At 33.6% G+C, this 15,636-nt stretch overlaps 1 protein-coding gene across 2 annotated transcripts in view; it reads left to right on the forward strand.

Moving 5' to 3' along the window:
* COL19A1 (collagen type XIX alpha 1 chain) overlaps nucleotides 1-15,636 on the forward strand; it is a 310,139-nt gene that overhangs the window by 154,044 nt on the left and 140,459 nt on the right. For both annotated transcript variants that reach the window (XM_038554446.1, XM_038554445.1), the window contains exon 16: nucleotides 11,516-11,569. In XM_038554446.1, the coding sequence (XP_038410374.1) occupies nucleotides 11,516-11,569 (54 nt within the window). The remainder of the gene's footprint in view (nucleotides 1-11,515; nucleotides 11,570-15,636) is intronic.

The raw sequence follows: 15,636 nt of genomic DNA on the forward strand, positions 1-15,636 counted from the left end.
ATAAAAATATTAGGTGAATCAAAATTTTAAAGGTGAAACTAAATCAGAGAGATCTTATGGAAAGTACACAATTTTTTAGATATTATTTATTTAAGAAAGAGAGTGTGCATGTGCACAAAATTATGGAGAGAAGCAGAGGGACAACCAGACTCCCTACTGTGCATGGAGCCCAACATAGGGCTTCATTCTAGGACCCTGGGATCATGACCCACACTGAAGTCAGATGTTTAACTGACTCAGACATCCAAATGCGCTGGAAAATATAGAAATTTTAAAAATAATTACTAAAAAACTTTTTCAATATAAAAATGTCCAGAAGATAAATATTTAAAAAATTAGTAAATGTGTCCACATGAGCAAGTAATTCTTGTATTGCAATTCAAGGACCTACTTTTTAAAAATTAAGTGAGGATGTGAACAGAGTCTATGCAAAAAAAAAAAAAAGAACAAGATACCTTAAACATATAAAAATTCATCTAAATGCACTTATAATAAGAGAAATATAAATTAAAATGTCTCTGAGATACTAATTTTGATTTAAAATATTGGCCCGATTCTTTTGGATATATACCTAGAAATAGGATATCTGGATCATATAGTGGTATATTTTTTATTTTTCTAGTTATTTCCATACTGGTTTTTATTTTTTTATTTTTTATTTTTATTTTTTTATTTTTTTATGATAGAGAGAGAGAGAGAGAGAGAGAGTCCAGGGAGAGAGAGAGAGAGGCAGAGACACAGGCAGAGGGAGAAGCAGGCTCCATGCACCGGGAGCCCGATGTGGGATTCGATTCTGGGTCTCCAGGACCGCGACCTGGGCCAAACCGCTGCGCCACCCAGGGATCCCTCCATACTGGTTTTTATAGCCACTGCACCATTTTACATCTCCACCAACAGTGTACAATGTTCCAATTTTTCCATTTCTTTGCCAACACTTACCTTTTTCTTTTAAAGTAGCCATTCTAACAGGTGTGAAGTGATCTATCATTGTGGTTTTAACTTGCATTTCCCTGATGATTATTGATGTTGAAAATCTTTTCATTTACTTATGACAAAATAGTTAAGATACAAAAACAACTTAAATGTCAATTGACAGATAAATGAACAAAAATGTGTATGTAAACAGTGAAATATCATCCATCACTCAGTGGGGAATCTGCTTCCCCTCTCCCTTTCCCTCTCACAGTTTCTCTCTTTCTCTAAAATAAATAAGCAAATCTTAAAAAAAAAGGAAGGAAGGATATCCTGCCCTATGCAAGTACATGAAAGAACCTGAAGGATATTAACTAAATGAAATCAGCCAGTCACAGAAGGACAAATACTGTATATTCCACTTATGTGAGGTATCTAGCATAGTCAGACTCAATGGAACAAAGAGAAAAATGGTAGTTGCCAGGAGCTGGGGAGGAAAATTTACAGAGCTATTGTTCAATGGGTATAAAGTTTCAGATTTACAAGATTCATAAGTTCTAGAGATTTACTGTACAACATTGTGCCCATAGTTAACAATACTGTACTGTGCACTTAAGAATTTGTTAAGAAGGTAGGCCTTATTTTAAATATTGCCACAATAAAAAATGATTGGTCAAAAAGCTTGATAGTACAGTGCAGGGAAAAAATGTGGAGAAACATACTTATACATTTTGAGGAAATTATATGTGGATATAGCCTCTTTGGAGGACAATTTGATACAGTTTATCAAATTTTCAAATTTTCTCATTCTGTGACTCCTTTTTTTTTCTGGGTTGACTCCAAATCTTCTTTTTTTCCTTGTCATCTCCTTACTTGATTTCACTCTTTCATTTATGTGAACACATCTTCAGGCAAATTATTAAGAGAATATAAAAGGGAGGTTAATTTTCTGAGATTTTGCATGTCTAAAAATGTTTTTATTCTGCTTGCATAGTTTGCTAGTTTGTCTTGAAATTGCTAGTTTGTCTTAAACTTGAATTCTAGGTTGGAAATTATTTCCATCACAATTATAAAGGTTTTGCTCATTGTCTGATGAGAAATAGAATACCTTATGAATTCTTTTTCTTCATGATTTCCTAAGAAGAGGGAAAGCAAGAATACTGGCATCTAATTCATCATTCTTCTCCTGAAATTCTTCATTCAAGGAAAAAGAAGGGAAGGACATGTTTTCAGTCATTTTCTGGTTGGATAGAAACAGCCTCTATCTGCTCCTTCTGCTGTGTCATGTGGTTCATGTTCAACTTTGTGTTCTATGAGAATATCTCTTGATGTGTGGTGATGAGGTACTTGATATTTAGAAATACTTTTCTGTTACTGGATCCTAGCTTCCAGACTACTGTCTAATGTGAACTCTAAGATGTCAAAAGTTGACTTTTCTATTGTCTTTACACTTATGCTATTATGATCTTAATCCTCCTAAGGGAAATGGATACTCCTGGCAAAAAGGAGGAAGGCCATGGAAAGAAGTTAAAAAGACTAAAGTCTTCAGGGCACCTGGGTGGCTCGATCCATTAAGAGTTGTCACTTAATTTCAGCTCAGGTCATGATCTCATGGTTGTGAAATAGAGCCCCATGTTGGGCTCCATGCTAAATGTAGTGTCTGCTTGAGATTCTCTCCATCTCCCTCTGTCCCTTCCCCTGCTTATGTGCACACACTCTGTCGAAAGAAAGAAAGAAAGAAAGAAAGAAAGAAAGAAAGAAAGAAAGAAAGAAAGAAAGAAAGAAAATCTTTAAAAAGTCTTCAATATATTTTTAAAATTTCCTTATTATGGTATGGAGCATATTCTCCTTTTAAATGTTTGGTTTTTACCACCTTACTTAATCATTTCCCACTTAGTCTGATACTGTATTAACCGTCTTCATAGTTATCTGCACTAAATTCCTAGGTCTTTCTTGTGGTGTATGAATATCTCTGTACTGGTTTCTGTTTTAACCCCCAAATTACTAAATTAAGTTTCCTTCAGTCTTTCATTTATGTTGCATAGCCCAAACGCAAAAGTTATTTGTGCTATTAAATTTGGAATAACATTTGTATCCTGTTGTCCATTCTCAGAAGTTATCAAAAGACATTTAAAAACAACCTATGTGTAGATTGTTCCCTCTTTCTCCAGTGGAACCATGTCTCCATGTGGCCAGTGACCTATCAAAGCCAGTCCAAAAGTAGACTGTTGTTATGATCAGACTCATCATTAAACTCAATCATATTCTCCCTCTCATAAATCATTAGGACAGATGATACAAATGGATTTGACAGACCATTAGCCTACCAATTTTTTACATGTCAACATGGCCTTGAGTTAACTGAAATCAAACCATTTCATTATTGAGTTAGGGCCAAAATAAAGCAAATTTACATAAAGTTTTTCTTTATATATATATATAGTTTTTCATAGTAAAAAACTAAAAATATGAAATTAACAAAATATGAAAATATTTATAACTCAAAGTGAATCAAGCATAATTACCAAACATGAAACTACATTATTTTAAATGACATAGCATTTTAAATAACTTGATTGGTTCTATTTCTTGTTAATTAATGGTTTGTATAGATATATTAATCTCTTTAGTTCATGTTGTTTTTTCAAAAAGTAAGTATTTAATCCTCATCAATGTGAGATAAACTTAATGCAACTTATATTTCTTTCCCTAATGAATGGCAACTCCTCCAAATAGAAGTAGAGCATCTGTTTTGCAGTTTTACCACACAAGAATTAAAAATAACTTGGATTATTTTGGTATCAAGTGAGGTTTGTGGATGAAGAATATATAAATTTTTAAATTGGAATTTTGGTAGCTATGGCAATTAATGTTCTCACTATAACAGAAGTACCAAGAGAAATGTAAAGAATCCAAATCTAGCGGTCATTCGTCCATTCAATGCCTATTAAAATGCAATTCACTATGCTAGATAATATTCAAAGTAGAAGGGAACTCAGGATATATACAACTGACAAAGTAGCATATGTCCTAATAGGGGCAAAAATTCTGGTTAGAGGAAAGTTTGTGGGAAGTATAGATGTCCTGTGGCATTCCAGATTCACAGACTATATGCTCTATTATTTAATTTATACTTCTAGCGTTAATAGCTGAATCAACAGTGGCTGAAAACGTGCTATTTCAGAATCTATGTAAAAAAAGAGATGTGATTTCTGAGTTCAGAAAACAGAAAAAGATTATTACTAAAATTTATCTTTGTAACCACATGGAACAATTGTAATTTATTGTCTCATGTCCAAAATGCTGGCAAGACTTTCAAATGAAACTGTTAAATTTGGAAGCACTACAGATGACCTCTATTTTTTAAATTGTTGGAGATGGGATAAAATTGTCCATCCAATTATGGAACCTGTTTACTGTAACTTATAATGATTGAAACATCCCTGTCGACACAAATATTTCATAGAATTTTCTTTCTAGTGACAGCACTTCTTTTTTTTTTTTTTTTTTTTTTTTTTTGGTTATTTATTTATTTATTTATTTATTATTTATTTATTTATTTTTTTTATTGGTGTTCAATTTACTAACATACAGAATAACACCCTAGTGACAGCACTTCTTATTCTTCTCTTGTCAGTGTTACTGGAAAGGTTTGTCAGGACTTCTTCTTCCTTCTTTTTTTTTTTTTAAGTATACGAAAGAGATTCTGTTGCTTTTTTATTCCAAAGACATCTACTTCCTAGTGTACCCTGACAACTGCTTATTATAATATGCTAGGCTTCTTATATTTAACATAGAATTCGTTTTCTAAATACTTTCACACCCTAAGGGAAATTCTTTCTTGTGTCATGATAATTATATGAAATGCCGTAAAACTGGTCACTTTTAATTTATTAACATAAACATCCTTGAATTACACTTCTCAGAACTAACATGAAAACCCACTTCCCATGACTGAACTATGTCTGTTACATATTTACTAATTTGCTTTTTTTGCTGTTATTCTAATGTCTCCAACTTACCATATTTGTTCCCATTGTTCTCATATTAAAGGCATGAAATTTTCTATAAAGACAGATAAACTGTTTTCCATTTTAATTTTGTTCACTTTATTTGAAAGACAGAAAATGCCCTAGTGGTATTTTAAGAATCTGTACAGATTCTGCTTAATCTTATGTTTCAAGTCTGTGAAGCATATTCTAAAGCAATAATTGTAATGCTTTAAAGACACTTACTTGCATAACATTTTTGTTGTAGGTTTTAGGTATCATATATTCTGCAAAATCCCTAGCAAGGGAGTGCAAATAATACCTCAAAATGAAACTTCCCTTTTTTACTTTAGCTTGTTTTTTTGATTAAGAAGTTATGAATATATCTCGCCTCTTTTCACAAATGAAAATGTGTTTAAATGTAATTAATCTACCCTGTTGACTCTACTAAACATCTGCTGTATTTGTTAAACACTTCAAAATTCTGTTCTGAACCAGTTAATTCTAAGTAATTTCTCTGTTAAATATTTACATGGGCTTCCATAATGATAAGCTCTAGCCTGTCTTAAATAATCAGCAGATTATCCAGAGAGAGCTATGTGTAGAGTAACACACTGTAATAGCTGTCCACTGGAACTTAAAATGGTTTAGCAGGCTTGGACTGTTTTTTACATAGTTTTATCCTAGCCAAAAGAGATAATAGCTTTATGAATTCCTTTGCCTGTCAAAGTTTTTAATGTTCAGAATTCCATATAAAAAAAGAAGAGAATGAATGCTTGTATAGACATATGCAGATGTTTATGACACAAATATCCTAAATAATCCTTACACTTTTCTTTCAGAAAAGCAATAAATCTTTATGTTTGTAAGATTCAGGAAAATCTACTTTACAGTTATTTTCATAACAGACTAAGTAAATGAAAAAAGTAGAAAAAATAAACAGGCACTACTCTTCAGCAAATGAAATCAAAGAGGAAAATAATGCACAGATTATACCTAAGAATTCTCTGGCTTGAAAAATGGTATTACATCTATAAAACATCAAATAGTGGTCAAAGATTTAAGTAAGTTCCACAACAGAGATGATATCATAAATGGCAAATAATTAATTCTAAAATGAACTATCAGGCAATTTTACTCATAGATATCAGATAATAGAAATGATTAGTTTAGATGAGGAATACAAACAAGACAAAAAATTCTACAATATGGTATTTAAGTTCAAGTTTTGAAAATGACTAGGCGTGGACCAGAAATCTGTTTCCTACCACCACCACCCAGTGTTATTCCATCCCAGTGTTTTTTACCTTGTGATCCAATTTACTAAGCAGCTATTAAGTCTCTTCTATAAGTGTGGTGGAAGATAGAAAAAAATGATGCTCCATCCTGTAGGACTTCTGGTCAACTAAAAGGGTAAGTAAAGTACACACAAAATGGGATTAAGGCTGGAGTAAGAAAGAATTGTGAGAAGAGTCTGAGACAAATGCTGAACTCTACCCAAGTTTAGGCACGCTGGAGCTTAGGTATATATATAGTTTTCTATAGTAAGTGATTAGCGAATTCACTATTTGACTTTAGTAGATGGAAGGAGTAGTAAATTGAATAATTATAAATAATGAATCATCCACAAATTTTAATTTCTTATTTTGGGAAAAATATACTTTTTCTGTGGTTGGTTGGCCTATGTTTTACAAATGACAATATTGATATTATTTTTCTTTATAAATTTCAACTAATATTTAATAAGGACAGCTCAAAAATATTCTGATCATTAATGCAACGTGGCTAGGATTAAAAATTGGTCATGGATAATTCAAATAGTGAATAATCCATTTGAGAGTAAAAATAATTCCCTAACTTTTCATTTAAAATCTCCCTGGTTTCTAGATTTACTGAATATAAGGTGGCGGATGGGGCATGGGATTCAGAATAATGAATATTTAAGGGGCATATTACGGGTTTATGTGTATGAGTGTACCATTTGGACTTTGCACACAAAGGTTCTTTTTTATTTTTATTTTTTTTTTTATTTATTCATGATAGTCACACAGAGAGAGAGAGAGAGGCAGAGACACAGGCAGAGGGAGAAGCAGGCTCCATGCAGGGAGCCCGATGTGGGATTCGATCCCAGGTCTCCAGGATCGCGCCCTGGGCCAAAGGCAGGCGCCAAACCGCTGCGCCACCCAGGGATCCCTGCACACAAAGGTTCTCATAAATATTTTTTAATCCATTGAATCCATTCCAAATCAAGTTTAATATTTTTGCATTTTTGTAGGCTTTTGTATGTAATTTTCCAAACTGAGGGAGTGCAATTTTGATTATATGTGGCTCATAATTAATTGTACTCCCTTCATGAATATTTGGTGTGTGTATGTTTTAGTAGCTCATGTTTAAAAACACTGAAAGAGCTGTCAACATTTGGAAGGATATCAAAAATGTTATATATAAGTTTGACTATTCCTGAAATGATAATACTTTCCTAAGGGTAAAAGGAAGGAGTTTAATCTAGAGCCAAGATTGTGTCAGTCTTATAAAAAATGACATAACTGCGTGTAATTATATTATAATTAATACTTGGTATGTTTGGATTTTAAAAATTATTTTTCCTATACACATAATAAATGTGCCATCCTAAATTTGGCTTAACTGGCCAACTTTCCTTGGTTATATATTGTTTGGCAGACATTTATTGTAAAAAAAAAATCAAGCAGAACTTATCACTTTTTTCATTCCTTGTTTTTTATTCCTGCTTAAATCAATAAAAATAGGCTTTAGATGCCCCTATAACATTAAATTATACCAAGAATAGATAAAAGAAAGTAATAAATACATATATTTTACTAGTGTTTTATAGGGAAGGAATTAGAAAGATTTGAGGAAACACTGAGGATTTGTGATACATGCAGAATTTTTTGTATTATTTTTTGAAAATGAGTTAATTTTATTAAATACTGAACTTTAATCAAATGAAAGTTATCTGAAGGAAAATTTACATATTTATAACTTTATAAATTCAAAATAAAATTAGATGGCAATATGCATATTATGACATTTATTAAAAGTTTCTTCTATAAAAACAAAAAATTAATATATACACAATAAATAATTATAGGCTAACACAAGCACATCTGATGTTTTAGTTTAAAGGTAACTACAACTTTTAAAGAAAAAATTCATAATGTAAAAATGTATCCTAAATTTTAAAAATTAGATAAAAGAATGTTTCTTCTGGAATGGAAGTAAATTCAGATTTATGTGACTATTACTAGGTTTCTCATTTATTCCAAATCATTTAGCCATTTAATATGTGATAGGTTAATCATAATATTTGTAAAACTCTTTGAAAATTATTGGCTTTACCCAAAAACTTTTTAAAAAATTTATTTGTTTATTCATGAGAGATACACAGAGAGAGGCAGAGACATAGGCAGAGGGAGAGCAGGCTCCCTGCAAGGAGTCTGATGTGGAACTTGATCCTAGGACAATGGGATCAAAACCTAAGCCAAAGGCAGACACTCAACCATTGAGGCACCCAGGTACGCTGGCTTTACCCAAAAACTTATTTAAACGAATAGATTTTCCAGTATGAATTTTTTCATTCACAGAGAGCTCACACGTACCCTCCTTAATTACCTTATCCCCTGCCAACCTCCCCTCCAGCAACCCTTACTTGTTCTTTATAGTTGAGTGTCTCTTATGATTTGCAGCTCCCTCTGCTTTTATCTTCTTTTATTTTCCCTTCCCTTCTCCTATGTTTATTCAGGTTTTTTTCCCCCTTAGATTCCACATATGAGTGAAATCGTATGGTATTTGTCTTTCTCGGACTGACTTATTTTGCTTAGCATAATACACTCTAGTTCCACCCACATTGTTGCAAATGGCAAGTTTTATTCTTTTTGATGGCTGAGTGTGTTTGTGTGTGTGCACACACCACAGCTTCTTTATCCATTCATCAGTCGATGGATATCTGGGCTCTTCCCATAATTTGGCTACTGTTGATAATGCTACTATAACCATTGGGGTGCTTGTATCCCTTTGAATTAGGCTTTTCGTCTCCTTTGGGTAAATATCTAGTGGTGGAATTGCTGGATGAGAGAGTAGTTCCTATTTTTAACTTTGTGAGGAATCACCATACTGTTTTCCACAGTGGCTATACCAGTTTGCATGCCCACCAATAGTGGAAGAGGACTCCCCATTCTCTGCATCCTTGCCAACATCTGTTGTTTCCTGAGTTGTTAATTTTAGCCATTCTGACTGCATGAGGTGGTATCTCGTTGTAGTTTTGATTTGTATCTCCCTGATGATAAGTGATGTTTAGCATTTTTTTTAATTTATTTTTTATTGGTGTTCAATTTACCAACATACAGAATAACCCCCAGTGCCCGTCACCCATTCACTCCCACCCCCCGCCCTCCTCCCCTTCTACCACCCCTAGTTTGTTTCCCAGAGTTAGGCAGTCTTTACGTTCTGTCTCCCTTTCTGATATTTCCCATACATTTCTTTTCCCTTCCCTTATATTCCCTTTCACTATTATTTATATTCCCCAAATGAATGAGAACATATAATGTTTGTCCTTCTCCGATTGACTTACTTCACTCAGCTGTTTAGCATTTTTCATGTGTCTTTTATCCATTTGTATGTGGTCTTCAGAGAAATGTCTGTTTATGTCTTCTGCCCATTTCTTGACTAGACTTTTTGGCTTTTTGGGTGTTGAGTTTGATAAGTTCTTAAGAGATTTTGGATACTAGTCTTTTTTATCTGACATATCATTTGCAAATACTTTCTTCTATCCTGTATGTTGCCTTTTGTTTTGTTGTGTTTTTTCCTTTGCTGTGCAGAAGCTTTTTATCTTGATGAAGTCCCAGTAGTTCATTTTTGTTTTTGTTTCCCTCACCTCTGGAGACACATCTACTAAGAAGTTGCTATGGCCAAGGTCAAAGAGGTTGCTATGTGTGTTCTATAGGATTTTGATGGATTCCTGTCTCACATTGAGGTCTTTTATCCATCTTGAATTTATTTTTGTGTCTGATATAAGAAAGTCGTCTTGTTTCATTCTGCACATAGCTGTCCAATTTTCCCAACAGCATTTGTTGAGGAGACTATCTTTTTTCCATTGGATATTCTTCCCTGCTTTGTCAAAGATTAGTTGACCATGTATTTGAGGGTCCATTTCTGGGTTCTCTATTCCGTTCAATTGACCTGTGTCTGTTTTTGAGCTAGCACCATACGTGTCTTGATGACAATAGCTTTGTAATACAGCTTGAGGTCTGGAATTGTGATCAGGCTGGATTTTCTTTTTTTTTCTTTTTTTTTTTCAGGCTGGATTTTCTTAAGATAAGTTTGGCATGATGTGGAGAATGGAGGGGTTGGTGTCTGGTTCAAGTAGGAAGCTCTTACAGATGAGCAAGCAAGAAGTGATGATGGGAGCTATAGGAATGAAAAGAAATAAATGGTTCCAAATATACTTTGGAGATGCACCAACCAAATTTGGTAACTAGATGTGGAAGAGAAATTTGAGAGAAGGAAATATGGAAGATGAGTTCCAGATCTCTGGCATAAGCACTAACAGGATATTGTGTGAATTTATCAAGTTGGAGAATGCTGGAAGAGAATCCAGTTTGGAATAAGAGGGTCCTAAGTCCAGTATTTGATGTGCTAAATTTCAGATGCCTGTGAAATAGAGTGTCTCAAGCAGGCAGTTGGAAACGTGGCTCTGCAGCTCAGAAAATAACCCAGGTTGTAAATCTTGGAATTCCTAGCCTAGAATATTCAAAGCCCATGGTATATGAGATCATGGCAAGAGAATGCATACTGAGAAGAAAATAAGTCTAAATGGCCACATTTAAAACCTTGAATAGGGAAGGGGGAAGCATCAGGAGAGCTAAAAAGAAACTTTGAGAGCATTAACTACAATTAGTTGTACAATTTAAAATTTAAAAAAAAATAGTTATACCATCATTTTGAGTTTCATGCTGAGTAGGAATTTCTATATAAAAGTACCTGTGACAATCAGGAAACTTGACTTACAGATTAACAGCACTTGGGATTTCCTGGGTCTTTTTTAAAATCTGAAAAAATCACTAATTTTTTTCTGCCTCCTGATAATGTTGTGAGAGAGTATTAAATAATGTCTCTGATATCAAAAATTAAATGTTGTGAAAAGACATATGTTGAAGCCAATGTTATAACCATGGGTTTTTTGGAGGATACTTAGAAAAGATACTCTCAACCAAAAATGTGGCTATATTTATAGAGTTCAAATATTGAAAGGACATTTTTTTCCTGCTTGCAAATATTGTTACTACTTATTTATGGTAGTTTGGTGAAACATAGTTCTGACCATATGGGAGTCAGAAAGGAAGGAAGTCTGGAGTCTGGAAGTGAACACTGGCCTCACACCTGGTTTGGAATTGCTTTTTTTTTTCTTCTCTGGAGTTAGCTCCACAGACAAATCAGTCACAGAACAATTTATCATTATTAATATATTACAGGGTCTCAAATCACTTTAAAAGTTTTTTTTAATCAATAAGATAGGTATTACTTTTCACAACATTCTTTGTGAGGCAGGTGTACTTGAAACAGTTATTAACATATGTTCTTTCTGCTCCCTATAGGGTTCCTTGGGTATACAAGGCCCACAGGGTCCACCTGGAAAAGAAGGTCAGAGGGTAAGTAAACTTGGAACAACTGGCAGGCACTACTATCTCAGGGCTTACTTATTTCTGAACATTAATAAAAATAACCCCAAAATATAACAAGCAGATGGGCATAAGGAGAGTATTAACTATCCAAAGGCTAAAATTTGAGATTTTGACAGAGCTTTTGCAATCCAGAAAGTTCTATATACTTTCAAGATTGGCAGCACAAATGTAGAGATATAGTTGAGGTGAAATGAATTAACTGTAATTTGATCTGGGGCACATTGGTCATATTTTGGGGTTTTTGAGTTAAAATGATCTTTGCAGAGTTAAGTTGATGAGTATCTTTTGGAGTTCTCGCCTGTTCATGAATACTTTAAAGACTGTGGATATTAACTCCAGTCTTCAGTTGAATTAAATTATTGACATTAGTGATGCTTTGTAATTCTTCCTTCATTACAGTTAACTGCCTTTGAGATAAAATATGTAGTAAGTGAATAAATTGCAGTTGCAATAGTTAGTCTTACCTTCCTCCTGTAAAGGGAACCCCTGCAATGATAATGGATAAGCTTCACTTCAGTAAGCTTCACTTTCAGTTGTGGATCATCCCATATAATGGCTTATTGTTCTTACTATTTTTAAATCATATTAATGGTTTGAAACATTTTATGTGCTTGTTTATATTATTATTATTAATAATTTTTGCTACCTTATAGGTGAGGATTATATGACTCAGAGTTTAGATGATTTGCCTAAAGTCAAAGAGCTAATAAAAAGTAGAGTTAGGATGTGAATATGAAGCTTCTGATTCTAAATCCCACATTCTCTTTTAGTGTCCTAGGATATTAACCTGAAATCTCTTTTTTAGTCATTTTTGTTTATAATTCCCAGTTCTGTCCTCTGGCAAATAAGTCTTTTGCCTCAAGTATATCAGAATTCTTCATATATTTGGGAACCAGTGGTGTAGTTTACCAAGGCTTACCTTTTATTAGATTAATAAAATCCCATTTCTCTTAATTCTCTCTTTTATGGATTCCTGACTCCAGCATGCTGATAGTATTTCCCAGAAAATACTCATGGACTTTCAGGGGGTATCAGGAATGGGATTGAACATGTGTGGTCTTATCTAGGGCAGAGCAAAACGTGACGAGTATACCCTTGTATTATAGACAATATACTTCTGTTGGAGTTTAAGATTGAGCTGATGTGCTTCTGTGTATTTTTTTTAAATTTTTGATGATACAATTAAGATTTGATTTGGACAAAAGTCAAAATTAAAAACTAAAAAACTCTATGTTTACTTTTTTATTCTGAATGGCTAGTTTAGTGAATACAAAAGGGCTTAATAGGCTTTGATGGTTAAGAAAATAAAAGGAAAAGTTTTGTGAATAATGGCTAAGATTTATGGGCTACTTATAATGTGCTAAATGCTTCATATTATTATTTCATTTATTTATTTCTCACAGTTGTTCTATTAGGTATGTAATACTATCATCCTCACAGAGAAACTGAGGTTTCTTTAAGCAACTTGTAAAGGACAAATTGCCAATAAGTGGAACCATGCTGATATCTTAAAAAAATATTTATAAGATAGTCCTATTTGAGTTCTGCTCCCCCAACAACTGTATATACAACTATTGTTTCCCCTTTGGCTCTCCAGCACCTCTATTCAGGAGTTCATTAATCTACCTAATCAAAGTTTAAATAGTGTCAGGGAGAAAAATAGAAAATTACTTATTTGGACTGAGGCTTTTAGTCTGCCTTAAGCACTTAACTCATTGGGAACAGAAGACCAGAGGAAATTACCTTGTGAAGTTAATTTCCAGGCTGCTTCTTCTGTTTTGTCCCAACTATCGCCAAGCTATCTAATTACATCAAAGGCCATGTGCCTGAGTTAATTTCTATGTTCAGCATCCAGAGGACACTTCTTTTCTAGTAACTCTCCTTTCCTGGAAACTGAATGATAAATTATACCTCCTAATTAATATCCAGAATATATAAGGAACTCATGCAACACAATAGCAAACCCCCAGTAACCCGGTTTAAAAATGGGCGAAAAACCTGAATAGACATTTCTCAAAAGAAGACATACAAATGACCAGCAGGTACATAAGAAGGTCTAAACATCACTAATCACCAGGGAATGTAAATCAAAACCATAATGAGATGTTTTCATACCTGTTAAAATGGCTGTTATCAGAAAGACAAGAGGTAACAAGTGTTGGTGAGGATGAAGGGAAAAGGGAACCCTGGTGCACTCTTGGTGGGAATGTAAGTTGGTGCAGCCACTGTGGAAAAGAATATGGAGTTTTCTCAAAAAAACTAAAAATACAACTACCTTATAACCCAGCAATTTCACTTATGGGCATATATCCAAAGGAAATGATAATTTCAAGGAAATATCTGCATTCTCATGATATGCAAAACAACTTAAATGTGTATTGACAGATGAATGGATAAAGAAAATGTGATTACAAACATACATACACACAAGTGCACACAATGAAATATTATTCAGTCTTAAAAAAGAAGGAAATCTTGCCATTTGTGAGCACATGGGTGAACATGGGAGGACATTATGCTAAGTGAAATAAGCCAGAAACAGAAGGACAAATACTGCATGTTCTCATTTATATGTCTAAATCCAAAAATGTCAAATTCATAGAAACAGAGAAAAGAATGGTGATTACTAGGGGCTGGGATGAGGGGGATAGAGGGAGATGTTGTTAAAAGTGTACAAAGTTGGGCAGTGTGGGTGGCTTAGCGGTTTAGCGCCACCTTCAGCCCAGGGCCTGATCCTGGAGACCTGGGATTGAATCCCACATCAGGCTACCTGCATGGAGCCTGCTTCTCCCTCTGCCTGTGTCTCTGCCTCTCTCTCTCTCTCTCTTTCTCTCTCTCTGTCTCTCATGAATAATTTTTTTTAAAAGGATATATCCAAAAAAAGTGTACAAAGTTTTAGTTATGCAAGATAAATAAGTTCTGGAGAAGTACAACAATGATAGTATAATTAATATTGTATTGTATACTTGAAATTTGCTAAAAGGGTAGATCTTAAGTGTTTTCACCACAAGAAAAGGTTATTATGTGTGAGGTGAAGGATATGTTAATTATCTTGGTCATGGTGAATAGTTCACAATGCATATCAGATCATCAAATTGTATACCTTAAGTATATATAATTTTAGTCCACTGTAATTCAATAAAGTAGAAAAACATAGTAATAAACAGATTTTTAGTTTCAATTCCCAAATCTTATACTCCATAGGAGGTTTAAGATGGAAATTATAGAGCTAAGTAGGTGAGGCTAGGCCAAGGGCATTATATCTGAATTATTCTCCTAAGGCAGAGTTGTTTGTGGGTGTGTGGTAAGAACATTTGACATGAAATATACCCTCTTAGCAAATGTTTAAGTGTGCAATGATAGTGTACTTTTGACTTGTACTGATATGTGGTCAATTTCGTGTTCCCTCTCTTATTTTAATGAAAACTTCTGCCAAGCCAGATGGTCATACATCCTGTTGTACAGTTGCCTTTTTGAATCACAGAGAATAAACTGATCCTTGTCATTGTTAAATTTCCTCTTCTGGATTTTTAGTCCCTAACATTATTCTATTAGTTTTCTTTTCCAGTGAAATAGCTCCCAGCTTTACGTTACCTTAAAATTTGATAAGCCTATCCTTTAAGTCTTCTTGCAAATCTTTAATAAATCCTGAACAGAATAGAACCTGATAATTTCACATAACACCAGCAAAGGCTACCATTTTGATTACCACTGATGTTCTTGAGGCATGATAATTAAATCATGTACAAATACATTAAACTCTACCTCCTTCCCACCCACATTTCTTAATTTGGCTTGTAAGATAATTATGAGAGTCCTTGTCAGATACTAGCTGAAATGAAAAAAAATATTCCAATGAGGCTTTTTAAAAATAATAATGCTTCAAATTGAAATTGTACTTTCTCAAAGCTTGTATTTCAGAGGAAGGAGGATTAAAGAATAAATTAAATTTATGTATTCTTTGTGATAAGATTATGGAGGAACATTCAAATTATAAAGTTTAACCACTACTTTATGCAAATTTACTCCATTTA

The sequence above is a fragment of the Canis lupus genome, chromosome 12, assembly GCF_011100685.1.
Source record: "Canis lupus familiaris isolate Mischka breed German Shepherd chromosome 12, alternate assembly UU_Cfam_GSD_1.0, whole genome shotgun sequence".
NCBI classification, from domain to species: Eukaryota; Metazoa; Chordata; class Mammalia; order Carnivora; family Canidae; genus Canis; species Canis lupus.